General features: G+C 38.2%; 1 protein-coding gene across 2 annotated transcripts; it reads right to left on the bottom strand.

The window, feature by feature from the left end:
• Positions 1 to 1,511: 1,511 nt before the first annotated feature.
• On the bottom strand, positions 1,512 to 27,103 carry AP3S1 (adaptor related protein complex 3 subunit sigma 1). 2 transcript variants are annotated; one of them, XM_072359088.1, is made up of 7 exons: positions 26,902 to 27,103; positions 24,445 to 24,536; positions 22,694 to 22,805; positions 16,064 to 16,135; positions 11,142 to 11,249; positions 7,971 to 8,012; positions 1,512 to 2,777 (listed from the first exon to the last, which is right to left on the bottom strand). In XM_072359088.1, exons 1-6 carry the CDS (start codon positions 26,968 to 26,970, stop codon positions 7,977 to 7,979), a joined length of 489 nt encoding a protein of 162 aa, XP_072215189.1. In that variant the 5' UTR covers positions 26,971 to 27,103; the 3' UTR covers positions 1,512 to 2,777; positions 7,971 to 7,976. The 2 variants fall into 2 exon arrangements, with proteins under 2 accessions (XP_072215189.1, XP_072215188.1); XM_072359087.1 differs by lacking the exon at positions 7,971 to 8,012 and having other exon boundaries at positions 26,902 to 27,041.

Raw genomic sequence — 27,103 nt, 5'->3', positions numbered from 1 at the left:
ACCCTTGCAACAAGTGAACCTCTCCTCCACCCATTCCTGTCAAGCAGAAAATATCAGAGCAGTAACATCCACTTCAGATAAAGCGTTTGTTATGCGCTTGTAATGCTGCAAAATATCCCCTCTTAACCAAAGATACTCAAAAGTGTGATTTCAGTGAGAAGAGGGGAGTACATTGACACAAAACCTGTACAGGTTGAGCCTGTGATGTCACTACTGCAAACAGATTTCTTGAGCTAATTCTAATGGAGATGCTCCTCTTTAAAAATAGCCGTAAGATTTTCAGTAATATTCAATGTGCCTGCAAGTCTGAATATAATGTGCCTTGTAAGTCTGAAACTGAACTTGTCATGGAAGAAACAGGGCAATGAGCAGGACTGCAACCCTGGTCTTCAGGAAAGCCAGTCATGACCTCTTAAATCCCATGTGAACATTGGATGGGAGAGGTACCTGAGGACTGAAGAAAAGCCAGTGTCACTCGAGTCTCCGAAAAGGGCAAGAAGAACGACATGGGAAATGACAGGACAGTCAGCCCCTACTCCTTTGGAACACAATGGAACAGCTTATCCTGGATGTCAGCTCCAAGCAAGTAGAAGAGAAGGCAGTTATCACAAACAGTCATGGATTCACCAAGGAGTCATGACTGGCTGGGTAAATGACAGAACAGTGGGTGCAGTGTGCGCTGACATCAGCCTGACACTGGTTTTGGACAGTGTCTCTCACTGCATCCTCAGCAAGTTTGCTAATGACACAAAGCAGGGAGAAGTGGTTGACATACCAGAAGGCTGTGCTACCATTCAGCAAGTCCTGGATAGGCTGGAGGGCTGAGTGGAAAGGAATCTGATGAGGTTTAACAAAAGCAAGTGTAAAATCCTACATAGGAATAACTTCACACAGCAGGATCATGAGCCAGCAGTGCACCCTCGTGGCCAAGAAGGACAATGGTATCCAGGAGTGCATTAAAAAGAACACAACTAGCAGCTAAGTGAGGTGATTCTCCACGTCTACTCTTCCCTGGTGAGGCCACATTTGGAGTAACATGTCCAGTTCTGGGCTCCTCAGTTGAAGAAAGATGGGAAAGAGTTCAGCAGAGGGCCACAAAGGTGATGAGAGTCCTGGAGCATCTCCGTTGTGAGGAAAAGCTGACTAACCTGGGACAGTTCAGTCAGGAGGACATTAGTCTGAGAGGGGATCTTATCAACACTTATAAGCGTGGGTGTCAACTGGATGTGGCCACACTCTTTTCAGTGGCATCCATCAACAGAATAAGGGGCAACAGGCAGTTACAAATTATCAAGCTGAGAACGTGATTTTATTGTAAATTTATCCCGTAGGATATGTCTGACATCCAACTCAAAGAAATGCTTCACTTACATAATATCCACCATTCTGAAGCAACACGGGGCTTATCAGACCAGTCCTGAAACGTGCTGTACTTAATGCAATATTATTTTGAGATAAGCTTACAATTGCATACGTGTTTTTGGAGAATAAACTTTACAGGAACTCTTAAATATCCCAATGATATTTTATTATTTGAGTGTTCTCGTACATCACACAGAGCTAAAGAGCATGACTATAAAAATCAATCACTACCTTTATTTACCTTTTTAATTCACAGAAGAGTTTAAGAGCTGAGCATCTTACACAAAAGTGGTAGCACTTAAGATTTTCCAAGGTCGTAACAACAGTAAATAACTCTTTTAATTCTTGATGTTAAGAACTGCAGATTTCATCAGGCACAGAGGCCCTTTTGAAGTATCTTTTTTCATATTCTTGCAGAGTCCTTTTCTTTATTACGTTACTTGATACACTTACACTTTCAGTTCTCTGCAGCCCACTGATCTCTACCCATTCCATACCTCCCAAAGCACACACAGGCAACTGCAGGCATCCACCTGGGTCCCCTCTTCTCTGAGAATAAAGTCAGGTGAACTCTATCAGGTTGTGTAAGTATCTTCTCAACACTCTTTCGTAAACAGAAGTCAGAAAACCTTCAGTAAAGGCAGTATTTCCTTCAGAATGATAATGAACAGATTTTCTGAGAAACATAAAGAGCCAATGCACTCAATATGATACTCCACTGTAATTCCTTCAAAGACTGAAATAAAGCATTAGTGTTTGCTACAACAACATTTATGTATAGTGAACTGGCTCAAAGAATAGGAAATAAAAGCGATTTATTGCAAAGAGTAGATTTTAGACAAACACATATTTAGAGGTCCAGTTTGCTATGATTTTATTTAAACAAGAGTTTTATGTTTTCATGCAATGCTCGCACTTAAATAATCATGACAAACAACAGAAGTAGTTAAACAACGCACTAATTATAGACCTTAATGAACATACAAAAAACTCAGCATTATAGGTTATACTTCCCCAAAATACTGCCGCAGCCAAAACACAGTGGTATGCCTTGCGAGGGCATAGGAATGTAATTCGGAAATCACACAGGAACTACCCATTTCTTTTAATTTCACAAACAAGACAAAAGCAATGTTCAACCCCACACGTTGATTTTTCAAATAACGTTTATACAGTACCTTGAGTTTTACTCAAATACTAAAAGTCAGACATATCATTTATTTAGTAAACAAGAATGTGGTAAACCTCTATTACATCTTCCCTTGGTTTTACCTGGAGTAGCCATGTTATTTAAAAGTGGGCAGGTTTGGCACTTTTATACTGATGTCACCAATATTAATATTTCTTGGGATCTCTGGCAGATTCATATTCTTTACAGCTGAAACAGCCCGGGCTGGAGCTCCTGCTAAACCAGCCTGTGTACAAAGTGAGGAAAAACGTAAGTCAGGCAAAGCTGGATACAAGAACACTCAATAGCAGTACACACAGACAACTAACGTCCCGAGTATTTCCATGGTTTTACACAATTAGAAAGACCACATGGTAATTGTGTTTGGAATGAAATGGGTTATTTGAAAATATTAATCCAGAAAGAGAAAACAGTTCACACATTCCTTTTTATATGGTAGAACATATATTGTCAACTTGATGGGAAAGTATGCAGGGAGGAACAGGAGGCTTATCCACCTGTGTGTAATGTGTAGGCTACTGAAGATACAGTCTTGAGGTATTTAGTGTGCTATCTTTGTTTCTCATCTATACTAAGACACACTGACCACAGTTACAGGTTCAGTACACATAACCTCAAAGTGACAAGTTACCCAATGTCAGTTGAACCAAATTACTTATCTACGAGCATACAAATATGAGGTAATTCAGGGTGGCCTGGCCTGAAATGAAAAGGATAAAAACTTGCGTTTAGGTGATACAGATTTTATTTTTATTATTACTAATGAATTTAATATATTTATTATTGAGGATTATTTTTATATACTTTTGATCTTTTCAAGTAGGCTTAAAAATATTCACAAAAGAACAACTACCACAAAAATGACCTTCAGAACCACAACAGTTGTACACTGTGGCATCTTGCAGGCCGTGTAAAAAAGGAGCAACCTTCAAGAAGCAAAGCAACATGCCAAGAACTGGTTAAGACTAAACGTAAACTGATGGTCTTTCTTTAAGTTTGATTTTACTTAAGAGTGTCAAAGACCAAAGAAATCAGTGCGCTTGGACACAAAATAATTCTGAGGAAGAATTACTGTCTGCTTCAAAAGGAGACAAACTTCTGGGAAAGCTTTATATCTGCATCTTCAATTACTGAAGAATGTTTGTAGGTAACTACTGCCCGGTGTATAACCTTTTCAGATTCCAGTTCTCCAGTGAAATTCATTGTAAGACTGCGGAGTAAGTTCTAACTCCTTGAGCTCACAGCTACGCGAAAGGGGACAGACACCTCATACACTCCTGAGATAACAACTCCAAAGGCTGTACAAAAATACCTTTTCCCTTTGACTACTCTCTTAATAAAGAAGTGAATGTAAGATCAAATTAATGTAAGGTTTCCAGTTTAAATCCTACCTACAGTTCTGCTGCAGATATGTACCTTATCTCCTTCTACCCTCAAAAATAAAACCCACGGTCAACCTAAAATCAATTTTAAAGTGTCTGACTTTGAACTAAACCATTTATATCATGTGGAAAAGCTAGAGCCTTGTAAACCCATAGCTGTCAGCCACAGGAGGATTCTCAGTATTGGGAACAGAGGCCAAAAAGTCGTGAGTCATCTGCTGCATACACACCTTGCCCATGTCCCATGTGCCTCCGTTGGGAAAAAGATGTGGAGGTAGAGGAGAAAGCTCAGGAAACCTTACAACTCTTAGCATAACCAAATAGTTTGCTCTCATGTTGTTCCCTCACATAATCCAAATGATTAGTTCTAAGCTGTATGGCAAACTAAAACTGTGGAAGTGCAAGGAAATATTTTTAAAGCCTCTTTTTTCCTCAGTTTCCATTCGTATCACCAAGAATTCAGGTCCTGCACTTCAAAGGTTTCCATTCCAATCCCTCCATGAAGGGGCAGCTATGGACCTAACACTAGGAGTATTAGGAAATGCAAGTCTCCCAAATCTGTAACCTTTAATCTGCAATGTCTTAAAGAAACAGCATTAAAAAACATCTCTGAGGAAAAACAAAAATGGGGCAATGTAAACTGTTTTCCATAGAGCAGATGAAAATAATAATAAAGTAGTAACGAAAGCAATGAATTATGCAGTTTGTAACTGAAACGAGGAGAAACCAGAAAAAATATCATTAAGTTACGGACATGGTCCACACAAACAGGCATGGCTGGCAATTCGAGAGAGAGATGCCTTCTGGGTGACTAGGATGGAAAGTCTTTACCCTTATTTAATGAAAGTTAATTACTCTTAATGAACAAACAAAAGTTTTAGTATAGCTGGTCATTATTTTTACCTACCTGCAGCTATCCTCTTTACACAGACTTACAGCCCCTGCCTCCCGCCCCAATGGCATAGGATACAATGGAGACACAATTGAGAATTATTCAGAATACCACAATTGACACGACCACTGCCCTTCCTCCCCCTCAGACAGCCACCTCTTCCAACAGACACATTTCGTTAGTATCATTTTGGATGGGGGAACAACGAAGATCCCTAACAAAAGTACTATGAATTTCAGATGACACCTTTTTTGGAAAGCAAGATTATCTTTCACTGCCATGCACTGCAGTGGAGATTTTCAAACCACTGCAGTCTTTTCTCCTGTTACTGTCTGTATTAGGTTGTTCGGGGTGTATCAATGTGCACAGCAGAATGCTGTTTATCAAAATTCGTACCAACTCTATAAAGGATAACACACTGTATTTCTGAGAGCAAAAATCTGCGAAAAATAACAAAATTACTGAGAAGTACTTAAACTTCAAAACTGGATAACTAATGCGTTATCTGAAAGATGACATCTGCATTTATGCAGTCCTTTCATTTATTTATCCTTTACTGAATATTTCACAAGCACAAAGATTCTACAGGAGGTATTTTCAGCCCAGTGTGTTTTTAAGCAGCTTTATAGAGGTACCTGATCAAAAGAGTTTTTGTAACATTGCATTGGGCAAGTTTCAACTGCCTCTATTATGAAACAGTTCAGCAGGTATCCTGGTGAGATGCAAAGAAAAACTCTTTCACTTTAAACAAAAAAATCAAAACACGCAAGCTTTTAACATGCAGTGAATGATGGATTGTCTGTCACAGCAAGCAAATGACTTGAGCCAGTGAGAATGAAACTTCTGAAGACACGTTAATGAAATTTCAGAAATAGAGGACAAATTGCATAAATCTGATATTACAAGTAGCCAATACACCAGATTTTTGCCATAGCTGCTCTGTATTCCCAACTTCCCTTCTTATCAAAGGCTGTACCTGAATCTTGAAATATTGTATATTATTATCTTAGGATCAGTTACTGCAAAAATATATATATATATGCTTGTGAACATGGTTACGCACTTCTAGAGCAAAAGAACAATGGCATAAATGCAAAACAATGCTGTTTTTAAGACTGGAATAGAAACATTCAATAACAAATCTTGTTCTAACAGTCCTAGCGTGTCAAGTGCAAAATATGAACTGTCATTAGTTTGCTTAGGTCATTACTTATTACTATGGGTATTAACTTCCTTTGTTGTTATCATCACCTTTTCTCATCATGCCCTACTGGTAGAACTATGTGAAAGTAAACCCAGAAACACCGTTTCACTTAAAAAAAAAAATAATTTAAAAAAATCGTATCACCTGGAAAAAGCACTGTATGTCACAGACTTAGTACTTATGTACATTGAACATGATAAAAAAAAAGCAATTCAGACTTCACCCCAAACAGAGCTAGCTATCACTAAAATTAACATTTAGAAATATACGACCTACTGGAAAACAAAATAATGCAGGCTGAAGTTTTGCAAAATAAGCCATCCTTTTCTGAGGTACGCTGGAGGTACAAGGACCTCTCTGCTGCTGGTGTTTCATACTAGTGCTTATTTCTGGAACAAGTATGATTTCAAAGCAGCAAGGTTATGAAAGAATGAAAGGATGCAATGCGTAATATAAAGGAATGATTATGTCCTCTGCTTATGAGATTAAATAAATGAACGTAATTAGAGAAAAAACAAAATGAAGTCTGAAGGTATATCAAAATGAGGCCAAACAGATAAGAAGACTTAAGGACGTACTCTTAGAAATTTTAAGCACTTGAATCACAAAGAATAATGGATGGGAATGATTTTTTTGTTTGTTTGTTTTTCAGTGCCAGACCCAAAAATAAAAACAGAACATGTGTGAGCAGAACACAGAACACACAAATAAAGAAATTAAACAAAACCTGAGATCAAGCTCCCTACTGCTGCCATTATATGTTTCAAGTGTTGACATCTGAGGCAGAGGAAGGTAATTTCTTTGATTTTCATGTGCTGTAACATACTCCAAATTTAGGTTAAAAGTTTCACACTACCCAAAAATACTTTGGCTAACATTTTATAGCTTACTGTTACGAAAAGCAACTATAGAACTATATTTGCTAAGTTTTAAAGGTTTTTCCTGGAAAGATCATGTAAAAAGCCAAGAGCAAAGCTATTTATAAATTAAATAAACTTTGTCTGCCTGGGTCCCAGATAGTTTAACTACCTGAAGTTCAAATATGTAGATACTTACAATGAATGGAAATGAATTTTGAAATAGTGCCACTAATGTTGACTGACATTCAAACCATTGAGCTGAACTAAATGTTTCCAACAGCAAACGACAAGGGGGACAATGACCAAAACTAAACTTCAAACATATGTTTTTCTCCTCCTTTCTCTGCTATATTCAGGGACTAAGGCTATCGAGATACCCTAAAGCAAAATCCGGCCATTCAGATGATAAGGGCAGCAAATGTACATCTGAAGTTCTGAACATGGCAGCCACATTTTCATTTTATATTTGCCAAACTTAAGGATTCACAAAACAATTTTGGCATTTCTTCATCATCTTTACAAATCAGACTGATGATTTCATTTCACATGTAAAAAAAAAACTGCTTGGATTTGCTAGTTTTCTGTTTAAGTTTTGTTCATCTGAAATTTACTCTAAAACTCAAGCTCTAAAACTTTCTGTAAGCTGTTGTTTGCTTTTACTTGGAGGAGAATTTTCTTTCCTAGTTTAGATTTTTCCTATCAGAAAGGTATTTTGACCGTATCATCACACTCCATTTTGGTATTCTTGCATTCAATTTCTATTCAGATTAGTACTACAGCTTTTTAAAAAGCATTTCCTTGTTTCTTAAACAATGATAGAAAGAAAAGTTAAATTCTAAAATGCAGGAAGAGAAATAAAATAAAAAATATGATGTCAATGGAAAGCTAGTAAAATACACTATAGCCAATAAAAAGATGAGGGAACTACAAGAAGAAACTAGCACAAAAAGTAGGCTACATAGACTAGTATGGGTATTTTTACACATAATTTTTGAGTCTGGCCTACATAATTTATTGCCTTTGACATCATTTTGCTTTCCCTTTTTGTTAAAAGTACATTTTTTCTCAAAGTCAGCAATACCTTTGTCTACCTGTCCTGTCTGGGAGACTGAAAGATAAAGGTCTGTAAGAGAGAAGAATGAAAGAGCCAGAAAAGATCAGGATGTTCGGAAAAAACTGAGGTCCAACTTAAAATGTCTAAATCACACATAGTTGAACACTCCAAATAGAGAAAAGGTAGCACAGATTTACCTACAGTACTTCCAGAAGCACTGGATAAAATCCCAATGATCCCTCTCCCAAAAATTCCCTCCCTTAATTACCATGATCGGTTGGCTTTAGAAGAGTTGAGCAGAAACCCATTCACAGACAAACACTAACACTTTAACGTAAGGAAATGTAGGAAAGACAACATTTCTCAGCATAAAAACACAATTTCCTTCATAGCGCATCCACGCAATGTTAGGAACTGAATCAGAAATCAAAGCTATGGACTTCGTCACAGTAATTTAAGCAAATAATCTCTGCTGAAAGGATTAAGAAATCCTTTGAGCTGATAATATTTACAAATATTTGTAAATTAAATAAACACGATTTAACTCCTTCGCTAAACTCAAATTGACAGTCCGTTTTGAAATGCAATATAAAACTAAACAAATATCTGATGTCAAATGGCTGGATTTTGTACATTATGTAAAGTTGGATGGGTACACTATGAAATTTAGAATATTTCTGTAAATGGAGCTCACTTACAATTGTACTGGGTTCATCTCTTCAGGCTATAAACGTAAAGGCAATTCAACCTTAACACAGCTATTGTATAGATGCAAGAACCACAGCTGAGGTCAAAGAAGCTGAATAGACTAATGTGCGAGTGCTGTGGCATAGGAGGAAGTCCTATGAACTATGGCCAGAAGAAACAAAACAAAACAAAACAAAAAAATCTGACTTTTAAAAAATATTTTTTCTTTTTGAAGAAATAGAACTAAAAGTATCCACTAGATTTGATTTCTTTGTGACAAGCATTAAGATTATTATTAATGAATTATTAACACTTTTTATTTACACAAGCTGAATTTGATGCTGTATTGAAAAGACATGTTCAGGAAAGATATGTTGAAAGATTTACAGCCTTGATCAAAAAGGCAAAAGGAAAAGAAATAGCAACCAGATAATTTCTGAGGAGATTCATGCAACAAATGATTAATGATCTGTGGAACTATTTATCAGGATTTATGAAGTATCACAGCATTACAGCAACTGTTACATTTGAGAAGAAACAGTCACTCAGATAAAAAAAAAAAGCATTTCTGGTGAGCAGGACTGTTAAACGTCCCACTCTATTCCAGTCACCAAGTGTTTACGTTTATTACTGCTGCTTCTTTGCCTTCTATAATTCACTGCTGAACAGAAAAGCGTAAGTTGCTATTTGCCTTGCACATGCTATGACTTCTAGGTTTTGTGTTTTGTTTTGTGCTTTTTTTAATATCTTCTATGGCCTAATTTTCTCCTGTGAGTACCTTAATAGAAAGAATGACTTACTGGTGGTGGGTGTATGAAAAAGAAAATATTGCAGATGCATTTCAGTGCCTAGTGAGAGACTACTCTCCAGTTTGTTTGGTAACAGAATAAATATAATTAAGAAAAAAACACTTTAATTAAATACTTCTAGTTGAAACTTGCATGTGCATTAACACATGGTCGAACACAGCTGCTTAGTAAGTTCAGCTTTTGGGATACCATGTTAGCCTTCCATCAAAAAAATAAAAATGTATGTATTCAGAAATTATTCAAACTTAGCAATAATTTGTGAGACTTCCAAGTAAGCAACACCTCATTCTAAATTTGCAGATTTTAAAATGAAAATGTTGGACGTCTTCAAAATCCATAATGAAACCTTTCTGAACATACGCTGCCAGGCACAATGTCATATCATGCACAGCTTTTTACAGCGCTGTTCTGATCTTGGAAACAGTTTGGAAGTTGTGTAAAACAGACAATTAAGTCTATCAAAGACTCAAGATGATGCAATGTGAGATTCTAGAATTAGGAGAACAGTATACGTTGTACCACAAAAAAAATAAAAGAAACAAAAAAAATAGCTGACAAATTAAGTTCTTTTCTGGTTTGTAAGATGCACTCGATCTAGAACTAGAAAGTTATCTGTGTCTGCCTCTCAAATGTCATTCAGTTTTCACGTTTATGCCACCTGTGATTCTTCAATCCATTCAGCTGACCTCAGATTTAGAAAGTCTCCACTTTAAGCAGGTTTGCTTACAAATTTGAAAAATAAGCTCTGAAAACCAGATCATGTGTTCTTTTGTAGAACTACTCTGAGCAATAAGAATCATTCACAGACTTAGCTAAGATGTACTGTTAATATTTTAGCTAACATGACAAGTCTGATAATGTTTAAAAAGAGTAGCATTTAGTCACATAGCTAAAACAATTCTAAAATCCCTTTCCATTCTAAATTTCTCTCCTAAACACAAATCCAACAATACTAAAGACAAGCATTTTAAAATCCAGATTTACAAGCTGCAAAGCTTGACATGGAATTACATCTTGTCACTCTTCTCCACAAGTGTGCCTCTTTTCTACTTGTCAAGAGGAAAGCGATTCCCTCAAGTTACACAAGCATCCCTCACTCAGACCAGCATGTGCATGTAAGAGAATTTCATCTTCTTGCTGGAGTCTACTCAGCTAACAACCAAAGGTTCCAGTTACCAGCATGACAGAATTCGTATTTAATTTAAAGTGTCTACAACTGGCTTATAAGTCTGTTTCGCTCCAATTTATTATTTGTGTTGCAGTATTTTTATGTATTAAATATACTGCCATCTATTTCAGCAGATAGAAGCATACTAGTAGACAGGAATGTGTTATCTACACACTTCAGTTCTTCATATAAATTCATTTGCTGTAATGACCAGCGATTTAAATACAATAAATACTCTGGAAATAAAATGCTTTCTGCAAGAGAAACTCAGAGAACTGCAGGTGCATCCCAATAGCAACGACATGTTCTGCTGCAAGATACACATCTAAAATGTGTATCTAGCAAAAAGTCTAAACAGCAACTTCTCTAAGCAACTACTGCATGAGAAGAAAAGTACAATATACTCATTTAATGACATATTGTGAATTTTCAGTATAAGCAAGCAGCTTGAAGAACAAGCAGTATTATATAGCATGCATTTACTACAATCATGTTTTTTAGTTTAGACACTACACAGCACTGCTCCGTTCTTACCTCAGATTTTTCCAGTTTATTCTGAGCATCAATCTGAGTGACGATTTCATTCATGTTGGTCTCCAGAACCATTCCACCCATCACCATTTCAGCCAATATATTATGGACCTAAAAAGAAGACCATAAGAAAACTTTAAAACTTCTATACACAGCTGGACAGATTATGTCTAGATTCATCCATCCAAGAGCATGTGCATTCTATCAGACAATGTTAGCACAGTCTTTGGAACAATTTGGGTACAAAGCTTATAACACACTGTTCGCTTCTGCAATATGCTTTTTGCTCATAGTTCTTTTATCACATTTCTCAACAGCTTTACCACTTTGCTTATCAATTCATTCAATCATTCATCTTTCTTTTAGTATGTTTTCTACCCAGGGATATTAGAACAAGAGTTCTACTTAGTGGTCGGTGTTGGTAATAAAGCTAAGAAGCAATCTCTAGAACATTAACAAATTTCTCAGGAACAGTTATGTAAAAATTATTTTGAGTTTTATCTGTGACACATGAGAGACATAATGACGTTCACCCACGGATACAAAGGTTAGGCTTGGGAGCAGTGATAATACACCTGAACATATAAAATCACAGAATCACAACTTGAGGCCATTCCCTCTCATCCTACCAGTAGTTACACAGGAGAAGAGGCTGACCCCCACCTCACCACAACCTCCCATCAAGGAGTTGTAGAGAGCATAATTACCTTTACAAGACAAAATCATTGTACAATATAATACTTCAAAGCATAATTCTGCTATTACTTGACATATTCTTGCAGTTTCCCTGTGGATCAAGGACAGAAGTAAATCCTTAAATCAGACATGTCCAACCTGCGGACTGTGGGACACATGCAGCCCAGCTCAGCGCCACCTAGGAGCCCAGCCCCTCCATGCCAGCCAAACATCAGCATATGGATATTGTGAATTTTAAAATGGAATGCATAGAGTTGCAATCTAAAATGTGATCACATCTCCTTACCAAACTTTTATAAGACCTCTCTTAACAGAGGGAAATATCCTTTACTTCAATATCACACCTTACTTGAGTCATCACTTTTTGGCACTATATACATTATACTATTTTGAAGGACAAAGTATGGAAAGACTAAGATGTTATCAAAAACTCTATTGAAAACCTTGAGAACTGACTAAGAATTGCAGCCACTGCCACCAAACCAGCCTGATGCATTAGTTTCACAAAAACAAGGTCAAACATCCAACTCGTTACATGTTTTTCTTGCTCTTTTTTATGCTTTCATTAAAAAAATAAAAAAACAAGTTTTGTTGGACATAATATGAAAGTAATGCCAAACAATTTCTCTGGCTCATGATGAGGTTAACTGTAAAGCTTTCTAGCATCACAATAAGACATAAACATGGTAACCTAACATTAATGCACTCTGCACTGACAATCCAAATGCACTGGAAAGGTGTTACCAATATTCACTTCCTTTACTAAAAACTTACTTTCACTTATTACATAAGGAAAACGTTTAAGCCCTAAACAAACAATCTCACGCACACAGTCTTGTGAGTTCCCATTTGGCTACCAACTTGCAGAGAATGATTTCATAAATCAATGACAGAAGTTACAATGTACTCAAAATAATCAACTTAAAAAGAAACTGATGTTTCAATCAATTCTCAGTTTAGCCACAACAGAGGCTTAGAAATAGAAGTTCATAAAGCCAAAGGATAGTATGAAAAACAAAGTATCAAAGACTGAACCAGCAAGTAAACAACAACCATTAACATAGACCCCATTCAGACAGTACCATATCTGTACCCTTGGTGGGGGATGTAAACAGTACCCACTTGAAAGCATTCTAACTAAAGATGTTGTAGAACCAGAGTTTTAAGGCAGTTAACACAATAGATGCAATGGTTCCTTACGGAAGTGATCCTGTGAGTGCTGCAGAAGTGAACAAGCTTTCAGCTTCAGTCAGTCAGACTCCATTCCAAATCAGCCATGTTTCTAAATTTCAACACAGCCTAATCAAGCCTTCTTGACTGCCCCCCTGTGCTAGGTGTGATTTCCCTCAGAATACAAAAAGGCAGCTATTACAGGGTGCGAGACCACCAAAAACAGATGATGAGCACCATAAAGACCTTCATAAGATGGAATTCACCTGGTGATTATGGTTGTATTTCATTTTATCAATCATTTAACCAGGTATTTTTCATGTATTATGTTCCACACAGTTTAAAATTTTGTTTTTTCTTCATTTTCTCAGTCCTGAGTGGACATTATACAGACATACAGTAGGACTCACAGTTTGCATTTCTCTCATAAATCAGGGAGACATTTCCAGGTTAATCTTATCTAAGAGGGGTATTAACCCCTTGTGAAGTGATTCCTCTCACTCACTCAATAAAAATACACAGTAACAGTGCAAACATCATCACCTGCTATCACAGATAACAGACCTGAATTGTATTTTCTTGTCTGAAATGCACCTGGCTCCAAAAGACCAACCACAGTCCCAAAATCCAAACCACAAAACTTGGCATTTTGCTCTTTTTGGCAGACCTGGTGATGTCAAGGAAGAAACTTCAACAGTAACGGCAGCCCAAACTAACAGCCCCGCAATTCAGAACTGAATCACTTTGAAGTCAAGGAGGGCAGAAGCGAAATAATGTTTTCATAGTTGAAGAATACATTTCAGTGTCCTGAAGATAACTGAAACTGCATTGGTACGTATGTGAGAGAATAAATTCCACCTTATGTCCTAGAGAGGAAAAGGAATTTAACTTAATTTCCTCTTAACATTCTTGAAATCCTTGCCAAGTTTTAGAATTTGCCTCTTCTTCTAAAGAATATGGATAATTCATACATATTTCTAACAGAAAAGGAAAGGAATGACAGTAACTTCCTGCTTACTTTCCTCTTTATTTTGCTAGCCAGCAGAGAACTTCACAGAACAAGCCATGGAATCCCAGCAGGAGAGAACAGGAGCACACCAAAGAGCAGCTCTTGGTTCTTTCAGATTGTTCATTTCCATCTTAAAATATTTAAAAATGAGTGATATTTTCATTCTCCTCTCTCAGAAATCTGTCAATCTCTTTCTACCATACTGATGCAACATACTGTACACTGAACCCTGATACAACAGACTGAACTCCACGTCAAATCTACTCCAAAATGACTGAATAGAATAAGAAGCGTTAACAAGTTTACCATACGTAAATTAAAAGGTACCCTTAAGAATAAGTGTAATACCCCCACCTCAGTTTTGGTGGCTACTGATTCCTTCTAAAACACAAGAGTAAGCAATTACAGTCCTCTCGACACCACTAATAAAAAAGACCATTTTTTTCCTCTACAACACTGACATAGTAAATAAACAAAAGTATTAGACTATATTTCATACACTTTGTACTGTTCAGGGCCTAACTAATGAAAGGAAGACATCGATAAACTGGAGCCAATTCAGCAAAGGGCCACCTAGACAGTTAAGCTGGAATAGCCAAAGTGTGCAAAGACACTGGGGAACCAGAGCTGGGAGCACCCACCAGCACACCAGTACCCTTGCAGGGCTCATGAGTAGCTGGAGCTGGACCCTTCTCAGAGGGACACAGCAGGAGGGCAAGGGGCTGGTCTTACCCCAGGGCTCACCCTGCTGGCAGGGAGGTCCAAGCACCAGGCTGCTCCTGACATCCATACTGGAATTATCCTATGATTTTATGGCACAGGCATGATACTACATGGTGTGGAAACAGTTTCATTTGTATAAACAAACGCTTCAGAGCCAGGAACAAATTCACATTTCTGGAAGAAGTTATATGCAGGGAATTACAGACAATTTAAATATAAGGCAGATGTCAGCAATATTAATTGTATCACAAGTAACCTTTGGTATTAACTATGTGGCACTGAATTCTACAACATGAAAAGCACTTCAAAAACACTTTGAAAACTCATTTTATCTTCAACAAAGACACAGAGGAAATGTTCAAGAGATGTCACTAAGAGGCCAAGGTAACATCAGCTTAAGGTAGTAGCTGTTCAGTGTGCCCGCAGTAAGTGTACATTTCAGTTCTGTGTGTACCACACTAGAGCACTGACTTTTTTTCTTCATTTCCTGATACTCACACGTTCATCACAACACAACCTCACAAGTTTGTAAAAGGTATTACAGCACAATATTCCAGCAAACCTTTCCAAAGATCAGCCATACATCTTTTATAACACAAGATACAATGGTAACCAATTAAGAAAGATAAACTGTTCGAATCTCTGAAGAACATAGTTTCACATCAGCATCAGTCATAAAGGACAGATCAGGCACATACCACCCTTATCTCCCAATCATAGTAAATACCTCCCATAACACTGGCAGTTACACAAGCATGCAAACAAGCTTCCAGAAGTATCAGAAAACAATTCCATTGATACTCACATTTTCTATCACCACCTACTTAGTCTGAAGGAGATACCAGACATCACTGAGAACGCTTGCTTAGCACAGGAACGGCAATATACTTGTATGACTGGCATTAATATTCAGCCTTCAGAAGAATAGTGAAGACGATAGGTTCTCTCTCTCTCTCACATACACAAGAAAGCTAATAAACAAGTTGGTAATGTTTGTCTGAATAAACTATTATCATCACAGGCAGACAGAAAGGCAGGGATATAATTCCTTTTCCAAAGCAGACCAGTACGCTGATAAAGACTTGTATTTCTGTGATGCATCTAAACATCAAGGTGATACCTTCCTCAGTCTTCAGAGCCATAAAGAAACCATTTATCTAATCTAGTTTTCATGCTTTTGTTTTATTATCATTATGCTCTCAGAAAGTGCCCTACTGGAGTAAAGTACCATGAATTACAGCTGAATCACTGCATATTTTAATACTGAGCAGCAGGTGAATCAAACATTTTATTTGGCAGGAAATATTAAAGGAGCTCATCACTCTACCTTGTCTACATGGAAAATTAAATCCAGCTCACAGACATTTTCAAAACATTTGTCTAGTGTTTCCACGAATACCTGTAGAGGAAAAAAAAAGGTCAGAAGTCAAGCTCTAACAGAAACTCAGTAGTTCCATTATCTTTGAGGTTCTGCAATAGCAAATATGCAAAATAAACATTGCATCGACTTTAAGACATTAAAAACATCCACAGAAATTAGGTGGTTATCTCTGTTAACAGAATTTGCACACTGGAGGAAAAACTGTATAGACAAGTCAGTGTATGTTGTAACTGCTGGAAGTCACAGATGTGACGGTAGTTGCATCTTGATGTCATAGTTTCAGTTGGGGTGGAAACATTTTCTTCAGAGTGTCTGTCACAATACTATGTTTTGGTTCTAGGAGGAAAACAATGCTGATAAGGTGCCAATGTTCATAGTTGCCTGTTAAGCCAAGGCTTAACAGCAAAGGCCCTGAGAGCTAAGAAAGAAGCTGACTTACACTGGCCAAAGGGGTATTCCATACCATGTGAAACAACTGGAAGGCATTTTGAAGAGGGTGGGATGATTTTTTTCTCTTCTGGTGCTCAGAAGGCAAGCTGGATATTGGTCGGGGGGTGGTAAGCATTTGCCTGGGTACCGCTTGTTATATACATTCATATATATATATGTAGCCATAATTATTATTCTTTTCCTTCTCTCTGTCTTTGTAAATAGTTCTATCTCAACCCATGAGTTCTACCTTTTTTTTTTCTTATTTTTTTCCCCCCCAATTCTCTCCTCCATTCCTCTGAGGTGGGGATGGTGAATGACTGTGTGGTAGTCAGCTACCTGCCAGGTTAAACCACCACAGTAACACAGCCTATACTATAATTTTCTCAGCCAAAAAAAATTTTCCTTTACGCTTCCTGGGAATGCAACTATTACTCTGTTTACCAATTACCACACTGCAGGCATATCCCAGTGAAGCAGACTACAGTTAACCTTGCTACACAGAGGCACACAATGCAAGGTGTCAGCATTATGTAAGTTTGTCAGCATTATGACTTCTGGGAACAGTTCAGGGAAAATACAGCAGCTTTAATGTTGTTCAGACTTGCTGAATTCAGGGGAGAACAAGGTAAGAGGTACCTGCCATGACAGCATACCTGAAGATTCTGTCAGGAGTACCACCTGTTGTGTGTTGTTAAGTGTGTCAAAATATGCATTTAATATTATTTCTTAACTTGCAGTTGAATTATTAATATTTAATAGCTTTGACCTATGTGGAAACTAGATTTTTTTATACTAACATCTCTCAACTTCTTTTAAGACATGTTTAAATTACTGATGTAGATAAAATAAGAGCCATGTTGACTTCACTACAACTTTAGCTGAGAATAAAATGAATTGCACGCAATAGCAAGCATTGCCAGAAATTAAGTAGTTTGGTAAATATCTCATGTACTGCAGTCTTGTAGATCAAAATAATCAGAAGAGAAAACACACCAGTTGTTCCAGGGAAAGAAAAAAAAAACCAAAAACAAACCAGTTCAAATGTACCCTGTGACATCATCAGGAAATAAATGGAACAGAAACATAAATGAATGTCAAATGCAGATCAGATCACTGAGTATGTACCAGCGGACTCACAGTGACTGCCCAGCTCCCCCTTGAGTTTCACTTTTGAAATAACACGTATAATTTATTTACGGAGAATAACAGAACCAAAGAGGTTCCTGTGCATATTAATATATCAAAACAAAGATCACTTGTACTATGTAAGCCTCATTTCTTAATCAGGCAAATAATAAGAAAGGAGAATAAAATATAGATTAATGTTTGGAATATAAGTAAGCTGGCATAAAATGTAAAACATCTAATTAATTTTGTGCATTTGATGCTAGGTAACAGAAAATATCAACCAAAAAAGACCAAAAAACAAAAACAACAACAAAAAACCTGTGCAAAAATAAAGTGAAAACAATAAGCACAACCCATATCAAGAAGATCCCACTTACTTCTAAATACTTCAACATCTAATTAATTGTATTTCCTCACTGAGTGTACTACCCTGATCAAAAGCTTCCTGATCCTCCAACTGGTTTAGAGCGTAACAGTCCTACAATAAAGCCAGTCCTCTGTACATAAGGCTGTTTCTTCTTCTTCCCCAAGGATGACGTGTAGCTAAGCCATCATTCACGTTTCACTTCAAGCACCTGAAGACACTGTATTTTCCCACACATACACTGATGTCCCATCTTTCCTTTAATAGATATTAATTACAGCCACCCACAGCTGCTACACAGAATGCTGACTAGCGAAAACAAGCTTTCAAGAACATCTACCAATATACCTGCTGTATTATCAGTATGTTCTTTTCATTCTTAGCTCCTGCTCTCCCTTTTCTACCCAACTCTCAAACAGACTACCCGTGCTGAGTACTAGCTGTATTTTTTGTTATGGTGTCATGCTCAAGGTTCTGTGCTACCACCTTCAATGCATCTCCATGAGATCAGGCATCCTGATGTGGGATGGGATGCAAGTGACTAGGAGAGACAAGAATGGTTTGAGCAGCAATCTGGCTGGACTGACTAATAGAGCTTTAACTATATTTGATGGGATCAAAAGGAGGTGAAACACTGCTGAACTTGGTGCTCACTGATGCAGAGATGCTCACTAAACAGGTAGGACAGGTAGGCAGTCTGGGCTGCAGCAACCATATCGAATTCACAGTCTTGAGAAACACGGTCTGGGCAAAAAGCAGAGTCAGTACCCTGAACTTCTGGCTCTTTATAGAATTATAGGATAGGATCCCCTGGGAAGCTGGGTTTAGGGACAATGTAGCAGATAAGAGCTGGTAAAACTTTGAGGACACTCTTCTGAGAACACAAGAGTTCTGCACCCTCAGCATAAGAAATCAAGCAGAGGAGGCAGGAAACTGGAATGGTTCAACAAGGTCCTGCTGGTCAAACTGAGGAAAAAGAAGGGAACATGCAAGCAATGGAAGCAGAGATGTGTGGCCTGGGAAAAACACAGGGATTCTGTATGGACACATAGAGATGGGCTCAGGAAAACCAAGGCACAGACAGAAGTGGCCCTAGCAAGAAATGTGAAAAATAGTCAGATGAGAGTCCACAGATTCATTGGCCAAAATAAAAAGTCCAGGGAGAATGTACCCCCTCATAAATGAGAAGCAAAAACTGGCTTCAACAGACATGGACAAGGTTGTCAGCAAGCTCTCTGCCTTAGTCTTTGCCGGCATTCAGGCTTTGCACATCACTAATGTCCCTCAGCCTTTACGCAGTGGCTGGGGGGGTAAAATAGTTCCACATGTAAGAAAAGAGCAAGTTTCAGGGTACCTTATGAGACTGAAATGCATTACAGGGTCCTGAAGGTACTGGCTGATGTTGTTGCTGCCATATCTGAAAAGTAATGGCAGTCAGACCAAGTCTGCAGTGACTGAAAAACAGGAAAGATTACTCGCATTTTTAAGGAAGAAACAGGCAGTGAGCCTCAGATCTACACCTGGAAAGTCCATGGAGCAGATCTCCCTGAAGCACATGCAAGAGGTGATCCAAGGAAGTGATCTGCCTTGACTGCACCATGGGGAAACAGCATCTGACCAATTTGGTGGCTACCATGATGGAATGATGGCATTTATGGACAAGGGAAGGACAAGAGATATTGTCTATCTGGACTTATTCAAGACCTCTGACGCAGTCTCAAACCACACACTTATTTCTAAATTGGAGATATGGATTTAAAGGCTGGACTATTCAGTGAATAAAGAATTCCTTAAATGGCTGCAGACAGAGGGTTGTGGTAAAGAGCTCTTTGTACAGGTGGAGGTCAATAATGAGTGATGTCCTGATTTCCCCCAGCTGTCTATTTTGCAACCAGTTTTGCTCTTCAACACCTTTATCAACAACACAGACAGTGGGATCGAGTGCACCTTCCTTGAGTTTGCTGACAACATCAAGCTGAGCAGAGTAGTTCATACAATAAAATGAAGGGATGTCACCCAAAGTTTGAAAACTGGGCCCCCATGAACCTAAAATGAGATTCAAGAACACCAAGTGCTAAGTGCTGCAGTTGGGTCAGGGCAATATATATATACAGACTGGGAGAAGAATTCACTGAGAGCAGCCCTACAAAGGACTTGACAGTTCTGCTGGACAAAAAGCCAAACATGAGTCAGCTGTGTGTGCTTGTGCTTGGAAGGGCAACTACCTGGGCTGCATCAGAATAAGGGTGGCCAGCAGGGAGAGGGTGGTGACTGTTCCCTTCTGCTCTGCCCTTCTGAGGCCCAGTCTTGCGGCTCCAAGAAAAAGAAAGACATACAGTTGTTGGAGCAGACCCAACATGGACATCTTTGTGGCTCTTCTATGTGGCCCAGAGAAGGGCCACAAGGATGATTACAGAAGTGGAGCCCCTCTAAAGAAAGGCTGATGAAGCTGAGGTTGTTTAAGCTGGCTTACTGTTATCTGTACTGTCTCTGAACTGCAGTAAACAAAGACACATGAAAATGCTTCAGCACTTCTGAATGCAAAAACAATGCTAATTTACTTGAGTAGATGCAGGTGTGTGTGTGTATAGACTGCCAGTCTGCACTGCACATGGGTTTGAGATTTAATAATAAATTTTTTGAGGGTGCTTTTCCAGAGTAAGCTCCATTTAACTCCGATTGCTATTGCTAAGAGGATTAAATGGATTGTAAGCCAGAATGGAAATTAAAAATGTAAAATTAATATGTGTATACTTTCTACTACAATCAGTTTGCTGAATTACAATGATCTAGAGAAATGGGAACACTGAACAGCTGCAGGTACTGTGGTGAGACTGTAGTTAAAAAGAAAATCATAGTGTTCAGGAAAAAAAAATCAACTACTGCTATAAAAAGAAATATTATTTATATATATTATATTGTATATATTATATTTATATATATTATATATTATAATATATATTATATTGTTTTTGCCAAGTATTTACACTACCATGTAATGTAATGGATCTTTATGGAAAAAATGTGAAATATATAAATCAAGTGATGGAAATCCAACCAAGAACTTGTGGCATAAGAAATAATACAGTTTAAAGTTTATGCACTACTTAATTCAGAGAGTTTGTGGGCACTACATACATATGTAGTACAAAGCTGCAGAAACTTGCTTCAAAACCTTGAAGTAAACCAGGTTACACGATTTAACTGGAAATGATTGAAAGCTACTGATCCATCACTTTTAGTACACCATAAGAAATAAAATGCTAGTTGAATCTGCATAATGGCCCTGCAAAACACAGCAAGTCAGACTGACTGACTTAGATAGTCTTTCCTATCCTTATTATCTGATTCAACAGGTGAACCTCATAAATAAGCTCTTTATCAGAAAAACATTCCTAAGTCACATGAAACATTAACATGCTTCTTTCCTCAGTTCATAAATATTTCAGAAATCACACTAAGCAATCAGCAGATGAGTAGCTAAAAGTGCATAAGGCCACTCTGGGCACTCGGTAACTCACATAACTCAGAATGTTTCTTTGAGTAAAGATGATATAAGCATCTAGAAAAAACAGTTTCTTTTCTTGCTCTCCACAAGCCCATTTGGAAAGATTATACGGATTTACAGTCCAGAAGAGCACTTTACTCCACAAGAGGCATTCTGAACACTTGCAGATGACTACAAGAAACTATTCAACTCCATGAAAGATTTGCAGGGAACCATGAGGCCTCTAAGGTTCACAGTAAAATAAACAATACATATATGCCCATGTCTCAGGATATCACAGATTTTAATCAAATAATAAAATTTTCTTGACACATGAGCTTTTAGAGGTTGTAATATCCTAAACACATGTATATGGTGCAGCTGTAAATACAATTATACATAGTTCAAGTACACGAATAAATTTATCAGTACCAAATAAAGTTTTAAAAGATTTAATAGGAAGTGAATCACATACTCAACACTCAATTCTATGTGATGACATACACTACTTCAGGGTGAGAAACAATTCTGTGGTTTACCCTGCTGACTACAGTAACAATAATTAGTGAAATTACTTATTAACAAAATCTAAGCTGAAAAATCACTGATGTAATGATAAAATGAATGTCTAGAACAACATTTACAATAATTTTTAAGGCATTTCTGAATAAAAACTCTTAATCCACCATGGTTCTTTTTAAAAGTTGCATCCTAACAGGTTCTCGATGCTTTAAATTTGTTAGCTATCTGTAGTGAATACAAAGACACGCACATAGATGTATGATGTATAAAGTATGAACTTTATCTATCAAAGTTCTCATCATCTAAAATTGTCTTGGCAAATGTTTGAACTGTATCATCTTGGCTTGCAGACAAAACAAGGCATTGCAAAGCTGCAGCAAAAATGTAACTGAAGATTACTCAGTAGCTTCCAAATGAACTGTTCCCTTACTGTACCACAAACCTGGGAAATCGTGTTTTCAAAGAAAATCCATAATATTACAGATGTTCAAAGAGAATACTCTGCACTGAGTGTATTCACAGAATAAAAGTCTCCTTCATTACAAATATTATACAGAAAGACAACGCTAAGTATTGAAGTTTCAAACTACTTACAAATCCAATTACTTTAAAAAAATAATTTTTAAAAAGTAAACAAACTTACTTGTATCAGGTCTAAAATGCCAAGCTCACTTTCTGAAGAATCCACACAAAACACAAAATACAAGGTGGCATAGTGTCGGTAAATTAGTTTGTTATCAGATCCACCTATTAATCTAAATGGGAAAGAAAACACAGAACTTAGTCAGTCTCTAAGGATATGCTGAGCAAAACCCCAGTTACTTCTGTTAAAGGATGCTTACTGTTAATGACTGGCTACAGCTATTCAAAAATCAAATACCTATTCTGTAATACAATTCCAATAGAAGAAAACAAAGCAACAAGCCCAAGTTATATTTTCCACATAAACATAGTTATTGTTGTCCATATGGATAATTATTACGTTGATACACACGCCATCATATTACAATCAGTTCAAACTGATTGTGCAGGTTCATCCAAAATGAACTTCCATTACACACTAGCAGGCACTGTACAGACATAAATGTGCTTTATAGCTTAACAGAACATGTGCTGAAGAATCATTCCCTGCCTTTCTCAAGAGAACAGCAAGATTAGAAGAAATATATAATGCAAACTGACATTTGGACAACAGAAAAACCCTCAAGCTGGGTTTACGGCCCACATAATCATCAATGTAGTATAAGATGTCTGATATCACACATTTCTAGCTTAGAATCACCTCCAAGAACCTAACGAACGTGTGAAAATTTGAGCAGATGAAAGAAAAGCATTTTATTAAAATCATCAGGGATTGTCCAGGCTAGGACAAAGAAATCACAGCTGGCACAGTACAAGTAAGTATTTAACTGTGACTCCACATAAAGTAACATTAACATACCAGCTTTCAGCCATCAGAAATTTTCCATCATTAGAACACCTAGACTAACACTGTTTATATTGGAAATCATGAGCTCTCTGCCAACTATGACTCCTTTTCCTAGCAGATGGCAGTGTAACTATTCACACTGACTATTCACTAGTCACATTGATGACTAGTATTTCAAAACAACACTTTTCCACTTAAGAATTCCTTCTGTTCAGTTAAAGTAAGATCACATAAAACAAACAGACAAAAAAAAAACAACAAAACACAACAAAACACAAATAAATAAAAAAAAAATCCAACACGATTCAAGAAAGAATATTCTGTACACGTCTGCTAAAGACAGCATATACAAGCATGATTTTCCTCAAATTCTGCTCCACATACAGTAATAGAAATTCCTGATTAAAGCCCCAGTAACACATTTCAAAAACATTTTCTTCCTAGTTTATATGGCTAGCCTGAGCCCTAACAGACAGGCTGGGGAATACTACAACCAGAGACTGTGCACTCAAATTCTAGGATGCCTAAGCATCAGTTATGAAATATTTCCACTTTCTCAGTAGGTTTGGCCAATATCAGTGTGCCTTCAAAGAAAAAAAATCAGAAAACTTCAGGTGAATTTCAGGGAAACTGCTTAGATATCAACTGCATTCTTCTTCCACATCTTGACTGCATTTGAACCACTTCTAAGATCAGATAAAGCACTGTGTCTGTTTCACTAGAAAAAATAAGCTTTATTTCCAATGCAATTTTGATACGCATCCATATACATCTACAAATAAATATACATGTATATTCCAACTAGTAAAAAATATACCTGGTATCAACATAATATTATCACTAGTGTGTTAAATATCTCAAGGTGTGTGGCACTTACAGTACAACCGTAAGAACAAGTATGATACTATCAACAAAAATATTTGCAAGTATATAACACTTACTTATATATATAACCTGATACTTACAAGCCTCCTTCTAGAAAATTACAGACATTTTCATCACGTTTGGATACTAAGTGGAAGGTTTCTCTGATAATTTGTTGTTGCGTATCTTCACTCTACAAAAGAAAATGTATTTTGCTATCAAGCAAAATCATTAAACAACAATGCACAGCACTCACAGCACATAAACAGAACATAAAGCATAGGAGTATCCTGTAACTATCCACGCCTGATGCTTTAAATGTGCCAAGCAACAAGCTCTATACTGTTTTTGTGTCATTTCACATCTGTGGTCAAACAATAGAAAAACATTTATACAAGTTACAGAAAAGTATATTACCATGAAAGAAATAATTGTGAAAAAATCTGCCCGTTTTTAAGAAAATTCTCCAGATACCAACAATTCAAATTAGTTTCTATAATTAAAAGGATGTACACTAAAGTATTCAGGAGATTTCCAATCTCCAGTGTAAGCTGAACAGCTACAGACACCCTTTGAAAAGAACCTTCATGCATTACTTGGCAAGAAGTACAGGGGGTGGAGCCAAAAAAAAGAACAACCCAATTAACAGAAGTCTTTCAAAAATACATTGTGAATGGGTTTGTGAACAATATCTTCTCTTAAGCTGCCACCTCTCCTTTTATTTTACTGATCATCATTTTTAAGTTTGAGCTCACTGGACTCTTCTTGAACCCCCACTGCAACTGTCCATCACTCCTCCACATTAGCTTTTGCTGCTCATCTGTACAAGTTTCCTGCCCTTATTCTCAAAGTTGTTCAGAAACTTATTTCCAACTTTGAGATGGCCACAAGTGTACGTTATGAAATGAAACGTACAACTCCACACAGAGGGATAATCGAGACAAGGTTGCAAACAACAGGCAACTAATTCTGTAGAAGAATAATGACATCATTTCTTAAGTTTCACTTCTGATTTACACTTTCAAAACCACAAAGTGATCTGTCCATATAGTTGTGTTATACTATTTTATGTACTGAGAATTTGTTCTAATTCCAATCATGAAAGAAGCTGGGGGAAAGCGAAATTCACAAAAGAAATCTGTTTTTCTCTTGCCATGTACTCCTTTCCTCCCCCTGCTTTTTCTTCTCCAACTTAGAAAGCTGCAGATGCACAGCAGTATCAAAAGACACAAGAAGATATTTACCTTCCAGTTGAAAACAAGAATGGAATTGAACTGCTTTGCGTTACTGATGGAGTGGTAAACCTTGCCAAGGTATTTCATTAATACTCTTTAATGAACTCTTACATCTACACTGATTGGTTGGGGAGGGGGGGTTAGACTTCAGTAAGTCAATGAAGTTCTGCAAGATTAGCCAGAAATACACAGATATGCACAGAAGGGTAATGCTCATCAACATCTGAACTTTACAATGAGGAATGGTAAATGAGAGATGGCAGCTTGGTAACCCAGGGTAGCTGAGAAAGACAAAAATGGTTTACAGACATACAACAGAACTTCTGAGTACTGACTCTCCGAGGAGAGGGGTTCAATTAAGTCACCCATTGTAATGAACCACTATCAGTTACAGGCCTTTAACTGCAAGCCTTGCAGTACAAACTGAAGAGCCACAGCCGTCATTTTAACCCTGAGGCATGCAAACTAAGAACCGTTCCTTCCAGTAATAGCAAATAAGGGTTTTGTGATGACCAAACTTGCCAGTGACAGGCCACGGATACAAATAAGGGTGCTGCCGAAAAAGAACTATCTGTGTACACAAATCTGGGAAGCATCTGCTGTTTTCTTGGATTTCAACATCCGAGGTCAATCCAAGCGGGTCTCAGCCAGTTCACTAAGAAAAGCTGTACACGATTAAAGTTTTAAAAGCTCCTGTCCATGAATTAAGCCGAGCGTTGCTGTGTGTATTCCTCAGATTCCCTGTGGCTGCAGTTTCCTTTCACTCATACCGAGTCCTTTAAGCTGCATTTTCAGAGCTGCCGCACTGTGATTTCTCCCACGTAAAAGAGCACATATGTCAAATTTGTGGCTCGCTCTTTTTCCCACGTCACCTCTATTTTCCTACTGCTCCCGAAGTTCACAAAGCAAACAGCCCCGCGAGCCCTCGCACCTCCGCCTCAGCGCAGGGTCACGGCGCAGCGTCAGACCGCGAGGCCAAAAGGAGCTTGCAGGGCCTGTGGCTGCGAATCAGATCATCTGGGAGCGCAGATCGCCTCAGAGCGAGGCTTTCTTCCATCCTCAGTACCACAGAGGGCCACTTCCAGAGCGACGGACAAAAAAAAACGGGGAAGAACGGCCTGAAAGCTGCCGTTCCGCAAGGAACCCTCCCGGCGGGCAGCGGGCCTCAAGCCATCAGCGCGGCTGTGTGCTCCGCAGCCCGGGAACCGGGAGCAGGGATCCGGCCCTCCCCATGCAGCGCGGGGGCTGCGAACCCCGAGCGCCTCCGGACGCGACCCTCCCCGTGCCCGCCCCCCCGCCCGGCGCGGCGCGGCCCACCCATACATAGCGCTGGTAGAACTTGGAGAGCCGCGGCTTGCCGTGGTTGTTGAAGATGAGGATGGCTTTGATCATGGTGGAGCCGCAGCCCGGAGCGGCGCCGGCTGCTCGTGACACGCCTCGCCGCCGTCAAGTGACGGGGAGGCGGCGTCCCGAGAGGCTCGGAACGCAGCTGCGCGCGTCACGTCGCTTCCGCTTATGGGGGGGA

The sequence above is a fragment of the Excalfactoria chinensis genome, chromosome Z (assembly GCF_039878825.1).
Source record: "Excalfactoria chinensis isolate bCotChi1 chromosome Z, bCotChi1.hap2, whole genome shotgun sequence".
Lineage (NCBI taxonomy): Eukaryota > Metazoa > Chordata > Aves > Galliformes > Phasianidae > Excalfactoria > Excalfactoria chinensis.
This window is presented reverse-complemented; position numbering and strand designations above follow the sequence as displayed.